General features: G+C 39.0%; 2 protein-coding genes and 1 long non-coding RNA gene across 5 annotated transcripts; 1 reads left to right on the top strand and 2 right to left on the bottom strand.

The window, feature by feature from the left end:
- Positions 1-617: 617 nt before the first annotated feature.
- LOC125738729 (uncharacterized) lies at positions 618-16,855 on the bottom strand. 2 transcript variants are annotated; one of them, XR_007396887.1, is made up of 2 exons: positions 16,244-16,855; positions 618-2,282 (listed from the first exon to the last, which is right to left on the bottom strand). It is a non-coding gene; the product is annotated as an uncharacterized LOC125738729 (long non-coding RNA). The 2 variants fall into 2 exon arrangements; XR_007396888.1 differs by lacking the exon at positions 16,244-16,855 and adding an exon at positions 14,107-14,183.
- Positions 11,287-19,163, top strand: entpd6 (ectonucleoside triphosphate diphosphohydrolase 6). 2 transcript variants are annotated; one of them, XM_049007949.1, is made up of 14 exons: positions 11,287-11,413; positions 12,241-12,572; positions 13,402-13,478; positions 13,642-13,785; positions 14,129-14,204; positions 14,886-14,921; positions 15,426-15,514; positions 16,027-16,106; positions 16,295-16,359; positions 16,864-16,962; positions 17,234-17,374; positions 17,518-17,574; positions 17,671-17,783; positions 17,940-19,163. In XM_049007949.1, the coding sequence occupies exons 2-14, from the start codon at positions 12,314-12,316 to the stop codon at positions 18,021-18,023; spliced, it is 1,320 nt and encodes a 439-aa protein (XP_048863906.1). In that variant the 5' UTR covers positions 11,287-11,413; positions 12,241-12,313; the 3' UTR covers positions 18,024-19,163. The 2 variants fall into 2 exon arrangements, with proteins under 2 accessions (XP_048863906.1, XP_048863905.1); XM_049007948.1 differs by having other exon boundaries at positions 11,289-11,495.
- A 2,764-nt stretch (positions 19,164-21,927) lies between these two features.
- On the bottom strand, positions 21,928-25,951 carry LOC125738728 (barrier-to-autointegration factor-like). Its single transcript, XM_049007966.1, has 3 exons — positions 25,692-25,951; positions 25,316-25,443; positions 21,928-22,294 (listed from the first exon to the last, which is right to left on the bottom strand). The coding sequence occupies exons 1-3, from the start codon at positions 25,810-25,812 to the stop codon at positions 22,148-22,150; spliced, it is 396 nt and encodes a 131-aa protein (XP_048863923.1). The 5' UTR covers positions 25,813-25,951; the 3' UTR covers positions 21,928-22,147.
- Positions 25,952-26,420: the final 469 nt, after the last annotated feature.

Raw genomic sequence — 26,420 nt, forward strand, 5'->3', positions numbered from 1 at the left:
TAACTGGTGACCAGTTCTCTTTTTAAAATTTATTTATTTATTTATTTATTTTGCCCACCACCCCTCCCCCCCCACTCTTGGGAGGACAACTTTATTTTAAATGAAAGTTACAGGGTAAAGATATTCAATTCTAGTGTGGCCACTCCGAACTCACCCACCCTAGTACCGTGATTATACTAAATAAATAAATAAATAATAATAAAGAAAAATAGAAATAAGAATAATAAGGGTGGGATGGCGAAAACAAAGTAACCAGTTCTGAGCTTAAATGTTGGTGTGTCATTGAAAACAACATGCAAACAACTCTCACACTGGGATTAAAAGCTGTAAATTAGACAGCAGCTCCACTGATGACATCCTGAAATCAATGGGGTTTCAAAGGGGGGTCAACTCTTCGTTTCTAATCTATTTTTTAAGATTATAGGATGGATGCAAAACAGAGGTATAAATACAGTAAGTTAAATCTGTCTGAATTATCTAAATTAGGTGGGACAGTTCTTTGAGAAAAGACAACAAACATGTAGGCCTGTTTGCACGACCCATTTCCAGTCACTGTGGCTTTGTTAGCCAATTTTACACTCTTGGGATCATAAATACACAGATGGCATGTACCCAAATTACAAAGTCAAATGTTTAATTTATAATAACATTAGGCCACAGAAATTTGTTTCATTACATTTTGTAGTGTTCATTATACAATTTCGGCATGCTGATTTCGGTGGCAATGTTTTTCATTTTTTCATGTAACTTCAAGGGTTTAGTTAGAAGCGTCATTTTTAGAAAAAACTAAACTTGGCAGCTCGGCTGACATGGTCTTTTGTTATACTTTTACCTTTTTGCATATTAATGTGTTGTTTTTTTGTTGTACATGTAGGCAAACATTTCTTCTAGACACTGTAAATTACCAGCTGACTGTTTCTGTTACATTTGTGGATATTATATTGGTCCTGCTCAAGTGAAATGTACGATATCAAGGGACACAAAGTATTACTAAGCTTTAGAAGTATTTTGGAATGCCCATTGGGAACCAAGACAAATCCTGGGCTCCTCATGTTATATGTGGCTGCTGCAAATCAACATTGGAAGGGTGGTTAAGAGGCACCAGGAAAAGTATGCCATTTGCAGCCCCTAGAATTTGGAGAGAGCCAACAAACCACATGAATGACTGCTACATGCATGGTGGATATTGCTGTTTATAAGAAGCCGCAGGACAAGACAAAGCTAGTCTATCCTGATATGCCATCTTCTATTGCACCAGTGCTACATGATGAACATTTTCCAGAGCCTATTTCAGTCTCACCAACAACAGATGAAGCCAACATGGAAGTGTTCGATCAAGTATGAAGAAGCCGGAGAAGCTTGGCAATCTGTTGAACATCACTTTCCAAACCAGCAGGAACTTGATCTAGTCAGAGATCTGCAAACAGACCTTTCATAAAAATTTGTTACCCAGTGTAATTTTGTAAGCTGTAAGCTTCAGGATCTGAAATTCATACAGTAGAAATTTCATACAGGCATTACGGACTGGAGACTAAAAAAAAATATTTCTTTATTCAAAGATTGTTTCAAGGAGGGCATCATTTAACTGCTTCCAGTTTAAACTTTTTTTTCTCAGTTGTAATCTAGAAGTAATGTTTGACTTGGATTATATCAGTCATATAAAAGGATACCATGCTTAAAAGACAAATTCATCAAAAAGTCCACCAGAGGAAGGATGTGGAGAAATGTGCTGGGCAAACAGAGTGGCCTGACTACATCTGGCTGTAGTTCCCTTGGGGCTTCGTCACTATCTCAGCGATTTACCCTCAACCCTTGAGCTCTGGATGTCCTGGAAGGACAAGACCTGCCCCATCACTCCCCAGGACCCAACTGTTGCATGTAATCTCAGTCGGCTCACTGAGGCCTCATGACGGCTGCTGTGCACCGTATGGGGAGCTGCTGCCAAAAGGCAGGAACAGATCATTCTTAAGACACTACATCCTGCTGCCAGCAGGCCCCCCCACCGACAAAAAGATGTCTGCTTTCATTATCTCTGCAACGCTGCAGTTCTCCTTCCCACAAAATGCCTGTCCAAAAGACTTAGTTTGTTACAAGGATATCTATGCCCCAAAGAGTGCTAATTACAAAGAGATCATCAAATCAATTATGGAGAGACTCATTAAGGAACCCATCTTGTGGCAGAAGCAGCACAACATTGGCCAGCCAAGTTCTCAGCCATCATGATGTTTGCTGAGGACGAGTATCAGTGCTGAATTCACAGCCCCCTTAGGTCAGCTTTTGTGCTGTGAAACACAGGATACAGAGTGCTGCTTATATGGGATCTTTACTTTTATACAGTGCATAGTACACTGTTTATTTTCTCTAAAAATACAAAATTTTAACTGATTTAAATGATTGCAATAGCAATGATTGAAAGCTTCTGGGACTGATAATAACAATGATATTTTACTGATTCTGCATCAGGAAATTCTCTTCTTGACTACCTCAACTTTCTCTCCATGACACACTGATACATGTGTGGGTGAGAGTGAGCTTGGCAGTGAAGGGCAACCGCCTGCAGTGGCTCCCATGAAGCTGGGGGTTAAGGGCCTTGCTCAAGGGCCCACAGACATGTGACTATTCTTCCAAGGCTGGGCTCAAACCAGTGACCTTTCAGTCACAGGCATGGAGGATTAGCTTGCTGAGCCATACACTTCCCCATAATAAAACAATGTCCTTTTTTTGTATAGTGCACAAACTATTGCAGACATCAGCAGACATGCAGCGTAGAGAGCAGAACAAACGGGATGTTTTAATGGGTATCTATGCAATCATCATTCTGTGAATTTTAATATTAGTAATAAAATTTGAAATGTGAAATTCAGTCTAGGAAAATAATATTCATGATGACTGAGAACCACACTGAAAACACTGAAAACTTGATGGCATTGCTCTGCACTTTCTATTTTCAACCCAGGGCAGAGGTGTGTCTGTGTCTATTGTTCTTAATACTTAGTCTCCAAAGTATCTGAATGGAATTGATGAGTGTGCTGGGTGTTAAGATTAAATGTTAAGCTAAGAGTCACTGAGGATTCAGACCCAACTTCTTGGTATGATCAGCGGGCCTAAATGGATCCTGTCGCAATATCTTCATAACAAATATCCTATGCTGACATTCAAAGGCTAAACGTAGACCTGCATAGTCTCAGAAACAGAAACCTAATGGTGAAGGTGGAGCATTGGAGGCCATTAAGCAAAGTTCCCTCTCCCCTGGAGATCCCGGAAACAACGCGTGGCATCATCAACATGTTTCACATGGGAGAAATATTTACAGCACAAAACCTCACAATAGTCACAATATAGAGACTATAAATAACAATGCAGAACGGTTATTGTATCAGTTCACCAACCATAACTGCAAGGCCATTCCACACCCAATATCACAACCTGTGCACATTGCGGCCTGTCAACTGCCAGCAGGATTAGAGCAAATGAGGGTAAGAACAGATTGGCAAAAGAAGGGGAAAAGGAAAATAAGAAGAAAATCGGTTTAAAACATTTAAACATTAATTCGCAATTTAATTCAAGATTTTTAACCATCCTCTCTCTCTTCCCAGTAGAATTTGGCTACAGTGGGTGAAATAGTTAAGAAAAAAAAACAGAAACAAGTTAATACTTATTAATCACTGTAGTGTGTTCAGACTTTTTTTGTCCTTTTAATGTATTAGTAGGGAACGTACAATTATATCAGAAATGTACTCCTCATTTTAAGGGTACAAATGAATAAATATAACACTTATTCAGATATATTCTGATTATATGTCATTGTCTTATTCCTGGCCATGTGTGTATCTCCCACAGTGAGTCTGCTTCACATGTCAGGACATATTAGGACTGGTTCTCCCATCATACCATGTCAAACTCACATTAGATGCAACAATGTAGCAGAGCAAGATAAGTACCTTAAAAAAGGAACCTGCAGGGTCCTTCCACCCCTGCACCCCCCACAGCTAATTTTCTGCATATGCTAGGTCTCAACCCACGACCCTCCTCTCCTAAATCAGTCATGCAGCATCAGATGCGTTGGGTGAGGGTAGGAGATGAACCGTTTTCTGAAGGCAACTCTGCAAAGGTTCATGATCTGATGTTTTCCAGTCATCCACTGGTATGAATTGATTATAGAAATGAGGTTTCTCTGTAGTTAGCTGACATATAATTGCATAATCGTATATCATATCATAACATATAATTGTGTAGAAACACCAGTACCAAAGTCAGACAGGATATGATGCATTCAAATTTCTATGACATATTAATGGGTCAATGACATCATGAAGCAGGCAAAGCAGCTTCCATCACCCTGACACAACTAAATGCTAGTAAGTTAATACTAGACCTCTCTGCGACATTCAAAGCAATCACCAAATTATCTTTCTCACCTTGGTATCTTGGGCACTGCTCTGTGCTGGTTTCACTCATACCTATCAGGTTCCATTCCAAGTCTATACCACATTCAGGTAACATCCGGTGTTCCCCAAGGCTCTTTGGTTCCCTTCTCTTCTCTCTTTACATTACCTTTCAATCATCCAGTGGCAAGGCTTCTCCTACCACTATTAGGACTGCACTATATATTATTCTCAGGGCTGCAAGATATATTGTGTGCACGCGCAATAATCACATTGCATCTCTCAGCATTGCTTTGTGTCTGTTAACAGAACTCCAGGCAACATCACCAACTTATTTGACACAGTCTGTTGGTAGATAATAGTTTATAGGCTATAGTTTATTTTGGGTTAATTTAATCTTCTTTGTTGCGTGTTTTATAAATATTACAATGTTATTTGCAGACATTTCATATACCACAATGTGATGCTGCAATGTGATATTGTGCAGCCCTAACCACTACTAGGCTGATGACATCCAGATTTACTTGACCTTCTCCTCTGATGACACCACAGTCTCTGATCAGATCTTTGCATGCCTGACTGACATTGTACAATGGACGAGGGACCATTACATCCAGCTTAATCTTTCCAAGTTTGAACATCAAGGTTTTCCAGGAACTTAGGGGTAACAACAGACGATCAGCTGTCCTCTGCTGACAGAAAACAGCACTCTCCTGATTGTACAGGTTTATCCTGCATAACATATGGAAGATCAAGCCTTTTCTTTCTCAGTATGCAGCCCAGCTCCTAGTGAATTTAGTCCAGGCACTTGTTACTTGTTTCTTGTTACTGTGATTCAAAAGATGGCAGTATGCTTGATATTCATTCAGTCTAAATATTCCCATGTCACACTTCTCCTTGTTTCTCTTAACTGGTTCCATAGTGGTGCTAGCATCAAATTCAAGGCGTTGGTGCTGGCTTACAGATCCATCAATGAACATGCACCCATCTCCATGAAAAGGTTCCTTAAAAACCTCCCATCTCGCCCCCTTTGGTCAGCAACCCAATGCCACTAGGAGCCCACTCAGCATCACTGCAGATGGTTCTCTTATGTGGGTCTTGTTTTGTTAGAAGTTGTTATTTGGGTAATGCTCCAGTATTGCTCACACTTGTACCGGGGCATCTACGGCAAGCTCTTAAATTCATGTTAACTCCGATTACGCTGTTGAACAATTTAATCAGTTGGCATGTTAATAAACCTTTTACTGAACTGGTAAAAAAGGCAAATATCATCAGTCACTGAGCCAAGGGCATGGGGTTTTGGGGGGTGAGCACTTGTCAGTAATGATTAATCTGAATAGTGCATTACATGATTTGGTTCCAGGGCTCATTGCTTTAATAGAAATAATAGTTATTACATTAAAATTAACACACTATCAGGGAATGAACAGCTTTGATTAGAGGCAAACAACTATGTACCACGTAGCGGCATAAGAAATTGTATCTGTCAGTATCTCAGCAGGCATTTGCTAATGTTCTTTCATTCACCAAGTGTTGTTTCACAGTAGACTTACTTTCAAGTAACTGAAGCACCTTCAGCCACCAGAAAAAAAATGGTCAAAGAACATTAAAGAATCCATTTTATAATTAAATTAAGATTATACATATGGACTAAACCAAAATAGTATACCTCTAGTATTCACAGTTCTACAAACTGAACTTGTCACCTAAGTATTCATAGCTGGCAGTACCCAGGAAACACTCTACAATTCCATAACTGAGTAGTTCTAGTATTTTTTACAAGGAATGCAATACTTCAGTTCCCCTGTGGTAACATGAGCTTACTCATTGGATCAAATCCCAATTTTCAAAATATCAGCCTGTTTATTAATCCCACCACAATATAAAAAGTCTTTTCTCATGTATGGTTCCCCAATGGTGAAATGATTTGCTGAAACATCCCCTGCCCTTCACTTTCAAGAAATGCCTCAAGACCATGTTCTCCTGGTGCCCCCACTAGCCTATTTGCACTCCATGTTCCCCTTGCTGCACTTATGCCTAAATCAACTTCTTGACAACAGGTACGTTTGTAATATGCTATATGCCTCTCGTGTACATTGCTTTGGACAAAAGTGTCTGCTAAATAAAATTTATGTAAATGTTAATGAGGACATTACAGAGTTATGAATGCCGGTAAGCTGAAATCCCATTTATATCCTTTAACATACCCTTCTTCTGGTGTTAGGGTCGGCACCAACCCGTTTGTAAGCTTAAATGCATAAAAAGGACCACATAAATTTGTTTACTGCATCAAGAAAATCTATTTTTTAAAAATACATTAAAAAAAAATTTCACTAGGCAAGGCATGCCCAGTCATGTAAGACAAAATAAGACCGATTCAGTTTGTTTGTTTATTTAATTCACTTGAGGCTTATTTTACCATTATTTTTTCTCGAAAACGAGAGGTATACTGTCAAAATAAATGTCCAGAAAGCCACACCAAAAATATTAAAACCAATTTTTTTTCATGGATAAGGAAGCCAAACAAGGTAACCAAGAGGTAAGAAACAAATTGGATGCTAAAAAACGGTTTTGAGGGTATTTTATGGCTGATTTAAGACACGGGTCGGCACAGACCCATCCATCATCCATCCATCCATTTTCCAAACCGCTTATCCTACTGGGTCGCGGGAGGTCCGGAGCCTATCCAGGAAGGAATGGGCACGAGGCAAGGAACAACCCTGGATGGGGGGGCCAGCCCATCGCAGGGCCAGCCCATCGCAGGGCAGACTCACACACCATTCACTCTCACACACACACCCGGCACAGACCCGTGTTAAAGAAACTATTACGGGTTGAAGAAGCATCTAATCATTTGCATAATGTCTAAATATAACACATACATTTAAAATGTAACAAACATAAGCCATAAAAGGCAGTACAGTAGCGTAATGCTTCAGGGCGGCAGATTTAGGTCCAGAATAGAAACATAGTTCAGGTTGACTGGTAACTTGTGTGTGCGCATCAGGGCACAAAATCTCGGGTTCTGGCTTAGGAATCTGTGGTGACCTTACATAGCTAAGTAGCTCATTTAACAACACTTATTAGTTGCTAAAGTTCTTCTTAATATGTGGTTATTTATCTGATAAATGAAGCCTTATGTAAGACAGCTTACACTATTCACATTCACATCTCTCCAGCCTGCCTTTAATTCCTGCATGTCACCTAAAACCATCATTAAGGAACAGGAGTTTAGGGGATAAGCAGGACTTTGTTGGTTTTATGATTTGCGAAACATTCCTCCAGATTAGCCTGACCAATCAGAATGCAGCAAATCAAGTAACCTGCATTAAATTATCCCATTAATATTATGGATGCCAGTACCCTTTTAAAATATTACATAATTAATCAAAGTGGAAACCTTCTTACCCGTTTTTGTTTTAGAATGTAATGGTAAATGAAAATTGGATTGGAACAAAATAATGCAATGAGAAACTAAGAGTGATAGGCTTTGCAAACACAATGTGAGCATTTCCTCCTCAACTGTGCTTTGGCAAAGTCACTAAACAGAAGCACTGACACACAAACCAGCTTCAATTTACTTGACACTTCACTTTTTGATCACTTTAGTCAAATGTGAGCAATATCTAGAAAAACTATTTGGCTTTTTAAAAATATTTGAATAGTTTTTATTCATTGTCAAGAGAAGTAAATGTGATTAAACAAATAAATGAATCAAAGAAATTAACTGTACTTCATTTAAAAAGTAGCTATCCTTCAATACATATATATCCACATATACTGATTACATGTGGTTTATTTATGTTTACGTCCATGTTTCATGTAGTTTCTAAATATACAACAAAAAAATCCGATAGGACTACTTTTTACTGAGGTTTCTATTGAGTCATAAAAACACACAGTTAGCAGATGCTGGCATATAATAACTATTATAATATGAAAGCTTACTTGAAGGAAAATCGCTCATTGCATCACTCAAGCCAGACTGACATAACTATATCAAAGAAATTAAAATGTCTTCAATGAGATTTTCTGAGAATTCCTACAGTATTCACTGAAGAACCACTATGGTAATAAAAAACAATGACCAATTGTAATGATTAAGTTGATTTATGCCGTTTCATTTCAGGCCAGACTCTCAAAAATACAACTGGTTCTTTTTTCAAGGGCTATTTGTATTTAGAATAACCAATAAAGCAAGATTAGGCACTGTTTAGTTCTGTAAAGGAGATTAAGGAGTTCTTATTATACAAGAGGTACTCATCACAGGATTTAATCTGCCGTCATGCTTGGAAAACAAGTCACTAAAGAGAACTAAAACAGCCAAATGACTTTATAAATAAAAACAGGGCTTGAATGTTTCTTTGGTTACTGACATATCCTGCAGTATTGATTTGGTTTCTTACTGTGATTTTTTTAGCCTCCCCCCAAACAGTGCTTCCAATCAGGCACAGAGCAATCCAAAACCTGCCAATTCATAAATTAAATGTGGCATACAATATTCATCACAGGTGGGGGAGGAGGGGGCATGGCCTTTTGTGCGGTGACTGTTAACGGGCATCTGTAATGACTGGTGGGCCAACATTAGGCTTACTCATGTGTGCATTCATTTTGGATTGAAGGCTTCTCTTCCCTCCAACCAAAAAAAAGCAACAGTTGGAGTGGTTGTGATTTGGGGGGGGGGAGGGTCAGCCACCACAACGCCGGCCCCGTCAGCACTACACACCCCAGGATCATTGCATCGCATTTTTCAATGCAAATAGGGGTGGTTCACAGGATAAACAGTTTTCTGTTCAGAACACTTGTGCATAGACACTCACAGTGCACACATATGGCCCTTTCAAAGCATCCCACAGGCACACTGAATAAGGGACTAATTGAATACCCTCCTTCCCCCATTGTTCACGCAAGGCATCACAATGCGGGTCACTGATTTGGTAACATACATATAGTTGTGGCCCCTAATGTGCGCATGAAGGTGTGTGTGCTTGAGAGACAGACAGAGGAAACAGATTGGCCCATATTTCAAGACTCATGATCGTTAATTGAGGTAATGAATAGAGAAGCTTTAGGAGGCCTATTGACCCAGCCTGGTAAATTGTAACAAAACTGCTTATTGCTAGACATAGAGGGGAAGTGCCTCTGACACGCGCTGGCCAAGGGCAGACCAGCTGGTGCCATATTGTCAACAGTGACAATGTAAGCTTAATTGGCCTTGCATCTTCTTTTTAAAGAGGGGAAGAAAGGAAAAGCAAATGATTTGCCTACTACCAAAACTGCCAAAAGGCACGGGTCAGTTAGGAACTGTTGTTACCAGTTTGGGTTAGACAAATCAGGTCTTCATTTAGTCTTTAAAGTGTTTCAGGAGCTTGTTTTGAATGTTATATTGTGTAATGCTTTTGAAGTGGCTCTGTGTTCACGCAAATGATACAATAAACCACACGTTTTTAATGTGCATTAGAATTCAGGACTGTTTAAGACTAATATTTTTGTTGGCAGAAAGACGAGGTAAAGTTGAAAACAAATAGCACACAGTAAATAGATAACCAGTGTTGTTAGATTATGTCTGTCCTTTCAGAAAATGACTTTAGGTAATTATTTAGTTAATATTAATTATTGTGGATTACTGCATTATTGTGGAGAAGATAAAGTAGATGCAAAATGCCCTGCAGATCAAGGGCACAAAACTTTATATCCATGTAGCATGTTGTAAGTTTTGCACAGTAATTATGCACCTGTACTATTTGGAGTCAAAGTGGTACATTCAGTCCAGCAGTGCACAATCAGTGTGATATATGATAGTTTTACATTATATAAACATGATGTTATTATGTTAATTAATTTAAAGGGATTAACCAACTTCTTTTTAATTTCCTTTTTTCGCTTTGATTATTCCCTAAGGTTCCTGAGGTGCAGCTAGAGATTTCAGGCCTCCAACTCAAACCAAATCAATTGTTATTGTAATCAAGTTATACATTTTTTAAAGGGAATCTGTTACTCAGGGGGCCCTGAAATCGCCGTAACTCCCCCGTTCTTATCAGCGCCCTTGCTTGTGTATTTTTAATATGGTTATAGACTAAACCTGCAGTGTACTTTCGCCGCAGAACAACAGCACCCCCAGTCCTCCAATAACAATAACAACCCTCGTCGTTGGACGAGCTTTCATATGTACAACAAAAAACATAAGCACTCGATATTAACAAAGATCAGCAGAAGCCAATGCTTATCGACTTTGACAGCAAATATTAAAATGTATTAAGCTGTGATAGATCGACCCTTACACAGTAAAATTTCCCTTTAAATTATTATGAAAGTTCCGGTATACTTATTGAATTTGAGCATTCTAGGTCGATGGGTGAATATTTTACGGATTTTATGGAAACGAATATGATCAGGCATAGCACAAGCGTCAATATCTGATCAGTCACCGTGAAAATAAAATTTTCGCCTCCATCCACTTCGTCAAATTTTTCTTTGTAACGTCAACCCAACACAATTTAAATATATAACACAATTAATTATTTAACAGAATACGAGGAAAAACACTTAAATAATATTTGCTACAGAAAATAAGAAATACTTCTTCGTTACGTTTTTATTTTTGATAATGTTTCAGGCGCATTGGTCTGATAAACATCATACAAAGTTATTTTAATATGAAATAAAAGCAGGGTTGCTAAGTTTGATCAGCTGACTGGAGTGAGACTTTCAATTCGAGACAATTAAGTCTGCACACGCACACGCATTTACATTTTATTACCTCGTAAATAAACTACAAGTACGCTTTTGATGTGGTTAATTTTAGGTTTATAATGAAATAAAATATATTTGTCGTAAGAATTCTTGAGTCGGAAAATATAAGTTAGGCCAGACACGTGAGAGGTGGCTACCCTAATACTCATAAGAAACCAACTGCACTGTCGAAAAACTGCTTTTACAATTTCCACGTGATCTTCCTTAGGCGCAAGCTAACGTCATCAAACAGAGACGCCTTGTGTTGGCTGAGCTGTGAAGGAACGTTCGGAAAAGTAGGTTCTTGCCGGCTGACGGAATACCCCAAGGCGGACGATGAACTGTAAAGTGCGGTGTAGAACCGTGATCTAAAGATAGGTAATCATGATGACTTAAGTATTCAGTTCATTTACGCTACTGAAATGTTTAAACATGTACACAGACTTTGTATATTTCTTTTAGATGTGATGGACCGGTGGTTATATTTCAGTCTTATTTGGTGACATCTAAATAATAAATAGTAGACATAATAACAATATATTAAAATTTTTAGAAATCAGAAATTTTACGATTCTACTAGCTGCTTTACTGTTTCGATTACTGTGGTATGTGACATAACCGGTTGGATAACTTTTACATAGGTACTTGCTCAAGCTATCAGTACAGTGCTTGTTTCAGTGTTACGGCTTGACTATTACACGTCGTCATGAGATACATTTTTAAGAAACAGAAAAAAGTGAAATTACTTTATCAGTTGACTATTTCGTAATGGAATCGTTGCTTAATTAATCGATTTCAAGTTTCAAAAAACTTCTTGGGTGCACACTGTTGCTTTTTGTTCCTAAATGTATCGCTGCGAGGCCCCCTACAGGCATCTTTCGACGGTGTGGCCATTTTAACTTTACAGACAGATATACTGCTTCCAGTATACCAATAATTTAATAATAGACAGAGTAGGCTAGACATTAAAATATACCTAAAATACCTGACAGACTATTGTTATTCACTGTATGTTCTGTATACGTTATCGTAGGAAGAGTTATAAGAGCAGTCAGCAGTTGGGTATGTTTCTAATCATAACAGTTGTATTTACTGTACTGAAAGATGTTTTATGTTGTTACAGTATGAACGTTGGACGGAATGGGGGCTGCTAAACTCAGGAGGAGAATCAGTTATGTGCCTTGTGCTCTCTGAAGATGAGGATACCAAAGCTAGCCAGCGCTTTCATTTTTGTGGGCTGTGTAGTAGCCTACTTCACATATGTAAAGTGGCATTTTGATGGTGTTAAGCCAGCACTTCACAAAGCACCAAACTATGTCCCCGTCAGAGACTATGATAGCAGTGAACCAGCCCCCGAAGAACCCGAGAGCAGACACTTTCAGTACGGCATCATGTTTGATGCAGGGAGTACAGGGACAAGGATTCATGTCTTCAAGTTTCTGTTTAAGGAACACGGTATGTCCTGATGTGTTCTATAGGGCAGAAACACATTTTTCACACAAGTCCTAAAAAAACCTCATGTCTGCTGACCATTTGATTTATCGGCATTTTACCTTGGCGGGTGCTTTTTTTCCCCTCTGTTAAGATAGATTGCTTAACAGATTGGGGTGGTACATGGCTCAGTGGGATAGGCTGCTGTGGTAGTGACTGGAAGGTCACTGGCTCACATTCCAGTGTCAGCAGAGTGATGTCACTGGTGGGCCCCTGAGCAAGACCCTTAACCCCCAGTTGCACCATGGACTGACCCTGCTTTTTGAAAATGTATGCTGCTTTAAATAAAAGCATTTGCCAAGGAAAATGTAAACACTGTACTAGTTTTATCAGTAAATATATGATGATCGCCATAAAGAAACTGACATGTTTAAAAGCTTCACTATGAGAAACATAGTTATTTGCTCTGTAACTGTGTTGTCACAGTCACAAAGGACACTGAGAATGCCAGCTTGGTGTCTTTATATTGGGGCAATGACTATAAATTTATTTTAAAATGTCCAGAAATGAAATCCTATGCATCAGTGTATTAACATTATAAATTCCATTAAACTATTTTACTGTAAACCAGCAGAGATGATATTTCTTCTCCACCATACACACTTTAAATTTAGGGAATTAAAAATGGCTTTTGACATTGTACAACCATCTTGTAATGCCTCTGAAAAGAATTGGGTGTGTATATTTGCATATAGCACCTCAACTGATGTTGCAACAGCACAAATTTTTCAACTCCTCACTAGTGACATAACTGGTTTTGTGGTTTGAAGTAATTCTTTTTTTCTGTTGACAGAAGCCCCCAAATTGGCACATGAAACATTCAGAGCAATAAAACCTGGGCTATCTGCATATGCTGATGATCCAGATAAGGTAGCCAATACTATAATGATGAGTCATGCATTATGATTACTTTTTGTTTGCTTGTTGGATGAATACATATTGCAATATGCAATTTCCTAATTTTTCAGCCAGTCCCTGTTGGCTGGTCATCGAGTTATTTGCCTAAACAATGTATTTTATCCTGATTTTTCAGTGTAGAGAGGGTATACAACAATTGTTGGAGGTGGCCAAAGAGAGCATCCCAGTGCTCTTATGGGAGAAGACACCTTTGGTGCTAAAGGCCACTGCAGGGCTGCGCCTACTGCCTGGAGAAAAGGCTACTCACCTGCTGGACAAGGTAGGGACTTAAAGCGGCATGTTAACAGGCCTTCAGGTACTCAGTGAGAAAACCGCAGATGGCTATCCACTCAGGAGGCCTTTTTCAGGGAATCTTTCTAGTAACGTTACTACTTTTTAGTAGTAGTTAGCACTTTAAAATCACTTCATTACTGGTCTGTTCACCAAAATATGACATGGTCATACTGTAGATTCAAAGTTAACTTCTGTGTATGGAAAGTTGGATTGCTTGAATATAATATGCACCTTTTCAAAGCTATTGTCTACTGTAGTACGTCACTTTCTATCAATAAGCCGTTCTGTCCAAAACAGCTATACTGACCTGAATATTTCTGATTACCAAGGTGAGGAATGTCTTTGAAGAGTCTCCATTTCTGTCTAGACCAGACGGTGTTTCCATAATGGATGGCACTGATGAAGGTATGGCTCTGCCTTTTATATTAAGGCCACAGAAAGAGGGAAACCCAAGATGTCATAGAAATAAAATATTTCACATTTCATAAACAAGCAAGAAAAGGCATGCAATTCAAGCATTGTTTCACCACAACGATGAATGGATTAGGAGCATCTTCCATTTTGCTTCTGTTGAACAAATTATTCAAGTAAAAAAATATCCAGAAATGTGCACATTTCTCAGACTTCTAACTGCACTCATAAGTTAATTCTATGCATTGCTTGGTCTCTAACTGTAGTAGACACACATTATAGTAGTTTCTTGTAAATGCATCAGTGTATTGCAAAAAAAAAAAAAAAAAAAAAAAAGAGAAACTGTAGAGAATAATCTCACTGTGTTTATTGTGCCATAAATGGTAGCCAAATGTCCTGCCATAGCAGGTACAGGGGGAAAAAAAACACATTTCTGGAGTCTCACAGGTGTGGCTCAGTTGTCACAAGGGACAAGCCATTGCAGATTGATGTACAAGTTTGCTTATATTTTAATTTACATTTTAGAGTGCTGCAAATTCTTAGTTAATAGTTGCATTGGATCATAAATGACCCCCTTAGGGAGTAATTAAATATACACTAGCTTTAAAACCTGAAAACAGTAAAGGAGTCAATATTCAGTTTGGCGTCTTTATATTTAAATTTTATCCTACACAGGTGTTTCGGCATGGATCACTGTCAACTTTTTAATAGGTAGGAATGTTGTCCTCTATGCACTTTCACCTAGAGCATTAAAGCAGTGGGTGATCCTACACAGGGTTGCAGTGAATTTCTAGCCTGTCCAGTGATGGAGCACATACCAGGGTACTCCCGGGGTGGGATGGCAGTACATGACAGGATGCGCACTCACATATGAAGGACTAATTTCCACAATACAATTCAACTAAACCATACATTCCTGGACCATGGCAGGAAACCCACATGACCATCTGGAGATTAAGCAAATGCCACACACACACACACACACACACACACACACACACACACACACACAACTGTGACAGTGTGAGGTCATTGTGCTGCCATGTAAATGAGTTCCATAGTGCAGCTGATCACATTTAGACGTATAACTAATGTGAGACCTCCTGCCACCCCTGAGAGGGAGGGGGGATTATGATAGACAGAACACACTGATTCTCAGCAGTGTGGAAGGCTGATTTTCCATTGTGTAGTCAGGCTAGCCTTTTCTAACTACAGGGAGTCTCCATGGCTCAGGACAGCCCACTGTAGGCATGCTGGACCTGGGAGGGGGCTCCACCCAAATCACCTTCTCAGCACAGGATGAGGTGAGATGCACGGATGGATCTGCTGTAGCCCCTTTAAATGCATGTACTCATAGGAAGCACGCCTTATAGATTAATCCACAAATGCTTCCTTAATCCCAGTGGCTGGTAGCTAAATTAATGTTTAATGGGGGAAGGGATTCTTGTTCTTAAACTGGGTCAGGTCTTGTAGATCCAGGATTGAGGGCCAATTTTCCAGACCATTACTTTCAAAACATTAGAAATTTGGTTTTAATATCCTGTTATTTACTGATTATAGGATGAAATCTCAAAAGGAGATTGTGCTACGGTTTGTGTGAATCACATATATGAATATTACCAGCCACAACCGAGGGACTGATTAAAGGTTCTGAAAATGGTGTTAAATGGCTAAGTTAGAATATTCAAGCAGACTACTGTTGCCTTCATTGTGCTGTTAGGAACAAAACCTACTGAGGTAAAAGCTTGTGGTCATGTTCAAGGTAATGTCTAATTGTTCTCTCCAATAATGGCATTTTAATTATCTGAATTTTTAGAAAACCATTCAGACCTCTCCTTTTGATGACATCACTTCATTTCAGATGTTCAACAGCACCCATACGCTCTATGCACACAGGTAGACTGAATTTTCAGGGGTGGGAGGCAGACGGGGGAGCCTTACAGACCTCCAGCTGAAGGCTAGTTTGCAGTATGAAAACCTTTGAAAATTGCATTTAAATGTAATGGTCACTTAAGATTAAACTGTATCCTTACCCTGCGAAGCAGGTGGTGTCACAGTGGTGCCTCTTATTCTATTCCAAACAGCTACTTAGGGCTGGGACTCATGTCAGCAAGACTTGCCATCCTGGGCGGAATTGAAGGAGAGCCTTGTAAGTAATTATTAATTCAACCAACTTTGTTAAAGAAGTCCATAAAAAAGCCATTATCTAGTATTTTAATAACATAGTGGAAAGTAAATTTCTTTGATGGCAGGTAGTGGTGCACCAGTATGTAAATTTTAAGCAATACCAATAATCAAAATGTTCATATTGCCAATACGAATAACCGGCTAACATCTGAGTGACTTGCCTAGTGGGTGAGTTGACCCTTTGCCAAATAGCGGAATGACATAACATTGTTTTTCTTTCTGCTAGTCAGGCAGCTACATGGTACTTAAGCTCACCAAGTAAACCCACAGCACTTAACATGAAGTTAAAGTGATAAGATTTTTTTGATTTTGCCGCAAAACGTTTATGCTTTCCTTTATTCACAAACTACACAATGCATAGAAATTGATCCAACACCAAAACACTTCATTTACACAAACATTAACAGCACTGTCATTCAATGATACTTTTTGCTGAAATGCTGCACATTCTCTATTTGAACAATAGATGGCAACCAAGAGCTGGTTAGTCCATGTCTGTCTCCTGAGTTTACTGGCCAGTGGGAACATGCTGAAGTACAATACATAGTCAAAGGACAGAAAGCAGGTACTGTACATGATTATTACTCGTCTAAAAATGTTAAATTTACACAATTTTTAGATTGTTTTAAAATTGCCATACTTATAAATCTAGTTTAGCTGTTGGACTGTTTACTGTCCAGACAAATTAACTTTTCTAGAAAGATTTTTAGGCTACTGTGGACATGAATCATTCTGCTTCAATACAGCCAATAATCACACTGTATACCGCTTGTAGTGTTCCTTTAAAAACATCTATTTATATGTAAACATTTAAAAAATGACTTTACTGTTTGCAGGTGAACCCATGTACGAGTCCTGCTATAAGAAGGTGGAGAAGGTGTTGTACAACAAAATTAAAAAAGCAGAAGAGGTCAAAAATATGGATTTCTATGCCTTTTCCTACTATTACGATAGAGCAGTCGACATTTCAGCAATTGGTAGGAACCCTGCTTGTTTATCTAGGAAAGCAAAACCTTGAGCTGCAGAATAACACTTCTGTTAGCTTTAAACATGCATTCAGTGTTTTCGTGATAAAAATGGTTTCATGCCATTTACAAATGTTTCTCCCTTTCTGGCTCAGATGAAGAGACAGGTGGCACTATAGAAGTAAATAACTATATAGATTCTGCCAAAAGAGGTATGACGACATCTTCTAAAAGCACAAAACATTTCTGAAAAACTCAAAAAAAGAAATATTTTAACATGCTTGGTGGCCCATCTCTTCTTGACCTAGTATGCAGTATCATGGAAATCACTCCAGGAGAACATCCTTTTCTCTGCCTGGACCTCACCTATTTATCACTCCTACTGCAAGAGCTGGGTTTCCCAAAGGAGAAAGTGTTAAAGGTAACTATTTAAACACCATTTTTACCTAGATCAAATGCCAACCTACCTTACCTGGCATGAAACAAGTCCACAGCCTACAACACTGTATAATTTGGTGCAAGAGCATCGTATTGAAAAAATTAGGTTGAACTAAATGACCATGATGTGCATTTACAGCTGGCGAGGAAGATAAATGATGCCGAGACCAGCTGGGCACTGGGAGCCACTTTTCATTACCTCGAGTCCTTGCGTAGACAATAAAGCAGCCGCCATTGTCAACGCTAACGAGGGGATGACTCGTCTTCCTCGGTTCCAGTGCGTGTTGAACCGACTTGGGAGTCTTCACAGCAGCTGTTGGCTTTGTTGTTAACTTTGTTGGAATGCTAAAGTGAGGTCCTTCTCCATAGAGGAGTTTCCTTTCTTTGGGCATTGTTAAACTCTGTGAAGGTCTGAATGTGTGCTGTGCTTTGTATGCTTGATCTATTTTTCTAACACAGCAAATATTGTTTGAATAAGAATGACTACATAGATTTCACTAATGTGATTAGCTGAAGGTACGATACGGGTTTTTTTTTTTCCCCCGGGGGGTGCTCTGGTTTCTACAGGTTGGTACTTTGAATACAGTATTGGAAATAAGACATTGTCATATTATGGATTCCAAAGGAAGTAGTCCACTATACCTTTTTTCTAGATACAGCTGGTGCATATTCTCTCTCTACTTTCTCCTAGGATTCTGGTGTCTTTTAGTCATGATCTTTTTTAAGGCTATACCGACATACTGGAATGTGATTTAAGACAGGAATACCCTGCAGGCGTTCTGTTTTTCTGGCCAAAATACATTATGTTGCTGCTCCTGAAGGAACAGAGAAAACATTGCAGTATAACATACTTATCTAGAGCAGACATGCCACCTTAGACATTGATTCCAGAGAGGTGGATGCAAGTAAACCAGCTGGGGGTTGACTGGGGGTGGCAGCAACATTTGCACAGCTTTTTGCCTGTTCCTCTGTTGAATAGCAGACTGACTTAAGATCATTTATAATTGTCTGCGGACAAATTTCTGGGACATTGCACATCATTAGCCGGTGTGAGGGAGTTGCTGTCAATTTCCTGGAGACTCAGGAGAGGTGGGATGCCTGCTGAATGGTGAATGGTGTTGGCATTATATTGTGACCTGTAAATCACAGGGAATATGTCATATTGTGTGAATTAGGGGTGGTTTTTTGGCTCAACTCATGAACAAGAGCCAGCTCTTTCCATACCCAAATAGCTCTTTGGTCACCCATTCCCATTTAAATAGAATACTCCATATTTATCACAGTATTGTTGTTTTAAAAACTCATGTAAACAGATTTTGTGCATTCGAATAAATTGTACACTATGTGCACACAGCAACTAAAATGGCAAATGTTTTACATGGTACATGGTCAGTCCATTTCAATGTGGTTCTTTATTGAAGACCATGTTGACATGTCTTCACAAGCAGCAAAACATGCTGCCTGTACATGCATGAGGGATTATCTCAAGAATCTCACCATTCATATGAAATTTGGCTTGAAATATATATTCCCAAACCAGTCAGGCATTGTAGGACCATTTCTAGCCTAATTTAGACTTCTTGGAAATTTTTTTGTGAAAAATAAATACTGTTGGGACCAATGAACCAGCCTAAGGAACTGGCTCAGTCACAAACTATTATGGATGGGCGACCACTAATATTCTTTTCAATCCAATTCGATCCAGTACCAGCCCAGCTATGCTATGTTGCCAGAACTTTATCCATTGTTATGTGAAGGTCTTAAAGTTCGCAAGGAATGTTCTTACTGTAACATTAATGGGGCGTAATTTGCACGTTCTACATTTTAACAAATAATCTGACAGTCAGCACAATAACATTAGTACCTGAACATTTAATGCAATTTGTTGAATAAAATGTATAATAAAATATTTTATGAAAGTGCCCTACGCATATACTGCAAACACACCATCCAGCCTTGAACCTCAGTACTACCCACTGCTTTACTATGCCCTTTATTTTATATTATTATTCTTAGTTGTATAGTAGTGAGATATCATTCTAGGAACACCAGGAAAACTGTACACTCTGAACGCTTCCATACCCTAAATGTAACTTTCAGTAAACATTTCTGGAACGTTATATTGTTAGCAGAGGAAGGTTGCTGTCGCTGATACTGATATTCGTCGACGGCCCCACCCTGATGGTAAAATTTGCCTAATGGGGACAGTGCTGACGATCCGTCGGATCCATCGTTTCATTTCCGTAGCCATTAGCGTCTGATCCCCTGAACGTCTGTCTACCCCTTATTGGTAGCCCTGCCTGGTAGTAGCGTAACTTGCTCCCTAAAATATAAACATTTCAATTACCAGATTAAAGAAGAAACTTTCACGTTAGAATCAATCATCAAAATGGAATATTCAATGCAGAAAGAATTGATATTTTAGTATCGATCTGCTCATCCTTATTAGTCATCACTAGTACAGACAGTGGGCATATTCCACTCTTCATATGGTATGTTATAAAAGTGTTAAACATCCTATCAGGCCATGGACATTGGAAGGGCATTCCGCTACATTTCCCTTTAAGATGCATTGGGCTTAATTGCATAACATTAAAATGAAGCTAGCTACCATAAAATTAAGCACTTTCCTTAGCTAGCATTGTAATACATCATTCATGCTGCGTCCTATACACATCGAGGTCGGAATGACGTCACACACACACACACACACACACACGAGTGTTTTTAGTTTACCTTGCTTCTTAACAGTATGTCCCCTTTAAATTATCCTTAGTTTATAACCCATGGCACGTATTGCACTTGTTTGGTTTTAAAATATTTTTTAACTTTGAATGATGTTAACTTTGGAAGATAAAAATATGGAGAACATGCTTTAAATCAGCAGAATGTAGTTTATGTCTACAGCGTCCGTCCCCCAGCTTGAGACGTGAAGTTGTGTTCAAATTTGGTCCTCCGAGCATGCCTTGGACCGTGACACTGCGGATATCACTGGATTCCTAAAACGAGTCATTGTATTTAAATATCTAGTGCAGAGATGTGGTGATTTAGTGCATAAATGTGCTTTGGGAACGTATTTTGAGTAAGAATATGTTGACAGACAGTGGTGGGCACAGCTGATCAAATTTTGGTTCAATAACTACCACCCTGCTAACTCCAAAATTTAATTCAATAATGCTAAACCAGTAAAACGTGGCCAAAGATAACAATAACCGCTAACATATGAATTTAGCTCTGGTTTGCTTTTTGACTTTGAAATCCTTAAAAACATACCTAGAGAACTCAAATTTTAACACTATGTCCCATGTGTCAGACTACATTGATTACCAAGGGACTTACTGAACTGGGTATGGTTTGATTCTGTAGTCTCAAATAAATGTGTTAATTTTCTTTTTTGATATTCCGTTTCTAAGATAAGCATTTTTGTGAATCCCTAATTCACATCTGGCTGATGCTGACATTTTGCCCTCAGTGAAGCTGCTTGGGGACTACAAACATGGTGCCTTTTATCCAGAGCTAGGAAGGAGGAGAGTCTTTATTGACCTATAGTCCTGTCAATCAGAACCCAGAAAATACAACTGGGGGCCTGTAGATAAAGTCCATTTAAACTAGTCTACCTTCAATCTGACAAGATATCTGGCTAAGCAAGAAATCTAGGTTTAAGATACATGTACCCCAGTTTAAATGGACTAACTTCACTCACATTTAGTCCAGACTACATTAAATCCAACAAGTTGACCAATCATGTCTTGCCTTTACACGCAGTCATCCAACAAACTTTGTGCCAAATGTGAGTGTGTCTGCAACTGTCTAATAGACAGGATCACACACCGACACACACACTTTTTATACACACACACACACACACACACACACATATATATATATGATTTTCGGATTTAAAAAATGTTTGACTTAACCTTTATTCAATTTACCTGTGAAAATGTCAGCAGATTTACAGTTATTGGAAGCTAATTGGTCCCCTAACAGTTTTCAGAGTAAGTGGAAACATTAACCCATTAACAAAAAAATTGTCACTAATTAGCTGTTAGCAGAGCCCTGTCCACCACTAGATGAAAGTCATTGTAGTCTGGAGAAACTTAATTTGGCTAATGACCAAGTGTCAACAATCGGTCCAAGTTTATTAAATCATTGTACTTTACCACTCAGATCTCAAACTTTCAGTCATTGCTCTTTCGGAAAAAGCTGTACATTTTGGTTAATGAAGTTACTTCCAACTTTATTTTCAAAACATTCACAAAAGTGTCCTCAGTTAAAAGAATAAATAGTTTCCATACTACAAAGCTACAAAACAGCAGCTAGCCGACGGACGTGGCTAGGCAGTCTTCACAGGAAAGCATCGCACCACTCCTTCAGACACTGGGTACATGAGGCCGCCTGTCTGGTGTTTGCACCACATGTGTCCTTCAGCCACTCGGTGAAGAGTTCTACATCCTTCTTCAGCACCAAGAACTGACCCAGAACCACATATGCCTGCATCGAGTGAGGAAGCGGAAACCATGCTGAATTAATTCTATTTTAAACCACTAACTGTGCTATACTGTTGTCACAACAAATGACACAGCTCCAACTTGTTCAACGTGTTTAAAAAATTATAGTACTGCATCACCATGGTAACTTGGTGTATTATAAGCCATGCCCATATCTGCAGGTATTTAGAATTTAATGGCGCTTTTACACTGGCATACAGGATCCAGACCCTACTGCCAAGATACGCTACTTATGGTGTGATTGCTGTGGAAAATTGAAAAGAGGTGTAAAGGTGTTGGCTTGGTAATGGCATTCCTGGGTTTGGAGCACGACTGACATAAAACCAAAGAGACACTCACATGGTGTACATCACAGGTGTTTCTTAATATGTACTCATACTCATGTACCCATTTTATGGCATTTTCCTTTGTCAAAGTCCACTTCCAATACTAATACCAGACATACAAAGGACAGTAAAAATCCCTGGATGTCGTTCTTGCCCTGGCCCATTTATCAAGGATACATCAGTTGCATCAATGACATATTTGCTAGACACGACAGGCCAGTGTCCAGCTATAGACCAATGGGTGTAGAGAATGATGCCATTTTGAAGAAGTCGCCCCATCCATTGTTTGTATGTAAAACAATGCAAGTGACAATTTTAATGTAAATTTTATACAAATGAAAATATTATTCTTCCTATTATTCTGTTGCATAGTGGTCTTTTATATGTGTAAGCTACCGAAAGCCTGAATCTCCTTCTGGATCAATAAAGCACCTACCTACAGTTATAGTTTATCTGGAATATGATTTTGAAGTCATTGGACATTAGTTTTGAAAAATACCCAAAACAAGGACCCACACTGAAATTAATTTTAGCTATATACATGATTTTAAGTTGCAACAGATATTTCCACTACAACCTGAACACGGGCTGACATCTTTAATTACTTAAAATTCTAATAACTAAAATTCTGAATGTCACTGCAACTTCCTGAACAAAGTGTAAAAACTAGTTATGTTTGACTGCTGTACAAAAAGCAGTAATAAAACAGCGCATTCATCAGTCCAAAGGCTGGCATATTGTGGCTAATCCATTATCTCTTTAAAATGGAATTCTGCATGTCACTGCAACTTCCCAAATACAAACAATTAAGAATACTAATTGTCACATGACATAACCATAAGTCAAAGGCTGGGTATTTAACTATTGCAAATTATTTTTTACTACAATTATACACACCCAGTCACAGTTGCCATTTCAGTATTAATTTATAAACATACAGGAAATTATAACCGCTATGCCGGACGAACATAGTCCAGTGGCCTGTACTACGAAGTGGGGTTACTGGCTTATCGGGTAAACTTGGATTTAAGGTACCACAGTTTAAATGGACTTTATATTCGTTCACTTACATTTTGCCAAGACCACCTTAAATCCGACAAGTTACCCCGAAAAGCCAGTAACCCTGCTTCATAGTATAGGCCACTGCACTACTCTTCATAATGATTGCAAAAGGGAATACTACACAAATGTGCATACAAAAATATACAATGATCAGTAAACACATTAACAAGTGAAAGGTTATATCATTGGAGCAGGATCCACGCTGATTTTTGCAGCCAAAAACTGCAGTAAGAAGGATTGCTTAGACTTCTCCAATATGGTGGTCAAACTGCATTTCATTTGATTGTATTTGCAGTCAAATGATAATTCTAGCAAATATACATCATTGGGTTGCATCCTCGCCAAACAAGACCAATCCCATGATTCATTGTGCCCCAAGCTCATTCTTGGGAGGAAAGTAAGCAAGACCGGTTTTGCTAAGACCACAAGTAGGATCTTTGCGTTCCTGGTATTGAGAAACACCCCATGATTTACTATGAGCTAATTTCTGCTAGCACGTCTGTGAGAATCGCTGTATTATGTTGGTATCGATCACCAACAGCATTAGTTTAAAACTTGCTTTACAAATCCATTCCACTCAGTCATTCCCTAGTACTTTTCAAGTAGGGGGTTATCAGGAAAGCATAAAAACATTATGATAATACCAATAATGAATTATATATAGAATATATCCATACATAGTGACACTGATCAGCTTGTGGTAGTTTTACTTACACAAAAAAAAAAATTCTGAGGGCAGAAGGAAAAATGATTGATTGGTTCAGAGATAACCAAAGTGTGGAGGATGTGGGTTCAAGCAACAAAAGGTAGGACTAAGACATTTTATCGGTTGGTCCCGCCTCCTCTAGTTGCTTAGATCCACCATCTGTTCAATCTGATTATCACTCTGAACCAATCATTTTTCATTCTGTCCTCAGAAGATTTTTGTGTTCTTGGTACAGAGAAACACCCAAACATTGTACTTGTGGTCTTGGAAAGACCAGTTTTGCTAACTTGCCTTCCAAGAACAAACTTCAGGCATTCTCTGTACTTGTGTTCTTGAGTATTGGAACTGGTCTTCGGCAATGGAAGATGATGTACAACAGGTACAAAAGTACAGTAAAGTAGGCATATTGAAAAACACCCTTTGTGCAAGTGAAATTCCCATGAGCAGCTGCACCGATAACACCGTGCATTTCGACCAATCAGATGGTGGTGACGCAACAAGCTTTAGTAAGCAGGGGCAACTCGCATAATTTACAAGGAAAACAGTCTCTTGCATAATGATTCGGGTACAGTTCGGTTCTTGGGGGTGTTCTGCCGAGTTGAACTACTTTGTCGAGTTAGGCTACTGTAGTGCTACTAGATCGCCGTAACCATAACCCTTACGCCCCCCCCAAAAAAACCCTTATCTTGACCCTAACCCCTAAAACCTAACCGTAACCCCAAAACGATGGAACTACACATGCGCAGAAAGGCTCGGTAGCACGTCTCGATAGGCAGCTCAACGCGTCAGAACAGGGGCTATGGAAAAGCGTATAAGATGTATAATGTAAACATAAAATGTTAAGATCTTGAAAATATGTTGGGTTACAAAGAACGCGAACAACGTTGCATATGAAAAACACCCAGCATACTTTATCAAATCCCTGTTCCTCGAGTTTCTTTCCCAGAACATCTCCAATGCCGGCCAAAGCGGTGACCGGCTTATCCGCCATGGGCTCCGCTACAAAGTCTCGGTGCTTTTGGGAGGTAGTCGACATGACTAAATAAAAGAGTAGGAAACAAGCATAACGTGTATCAACGTGTCGTCTAATGCTAAATTATTACAACACGTCTGTTAATGTTGGAAGTCAAAGCTCATACCCTCAAAGACTAAAATCAACTGTTGTTCAGGTGAATGCCAAATCTTTTTAATCGCTTCATCGGATGTAAAATTAAACTACACAAGAAAATCATCGGGAATCACCTGTCCGTTACTGTACTTTAGTTGACCACCGAACACATTCTTACCTGCAAGCGGACGGTACGAAACAACCGTTGGAGCAAACACCTGAAGGGCCTGACGGCTGTAACATTTTATTAGGGGGGAGTCACGTGACTCAGGACACCTGTACCCTAGTTTTAATCTCATGTAGACTTAATCAATTGCTTTAATATTAAACTTCAAAAGCTTCGAGAAACGCCAGTTGTGGTGAATCTAGTGAGATGATGCAAAATACAATATTTTTAATGGCGATACACGATATGAAAAGTCAGCTGAAACGTGGAGACGCAGAGCTTCTAATGATCCGCCCCCGAACACCATGTAAATATACATTTCGGTAATAATCAATCTGAGCAAACATTGCCATTCGTGTCCAACATCTCGGTTAATTGCATTTAAAGTCTATGGCTGACTTTAAAAGGCAGACTATTTTGGTGGTCACCTAAAGGAAAAACCTTTCCACTATCGCAAATGTTAAACGACTGAATGGACGCTTAATACTTTTTATGTCGTTTCAAATTCAAAGTATATTCAAGGGCGGATTTAAGGGGTGGCTGAGTGTAAGCATGTGGCCACTCCACATTAAAATACGAATATGTGGATTATTTTCTAAAATTAATCATCGATGAGACACGATCAATAGACCTGTGATTGGCCTCTGCTAACCACCCTAACCAAAATTTTTGGCGGGCACTACTGCTTAGCCTATAATTGATTTCTACTTAACAGCGTAACAGAATTGTTTACTTCTACCA

The sequence above is a fragment of the Brienomyrus brachyistius genome, chromosome 3, assembly GCF_023856365.1.
Source record: "Brienomyrus brachyistius isolate T26 chromosome 3, BBRACH_0.4, whole genome shotgun sequence".
In the NCBI taxonomy this organism is placed as follows: Eukaryota; Metazoa; Chordata; class Actinopteri; order Osteoglossiformes; family Mormyridae; genus Brienomyrus; species Brienomyrus brachyistius.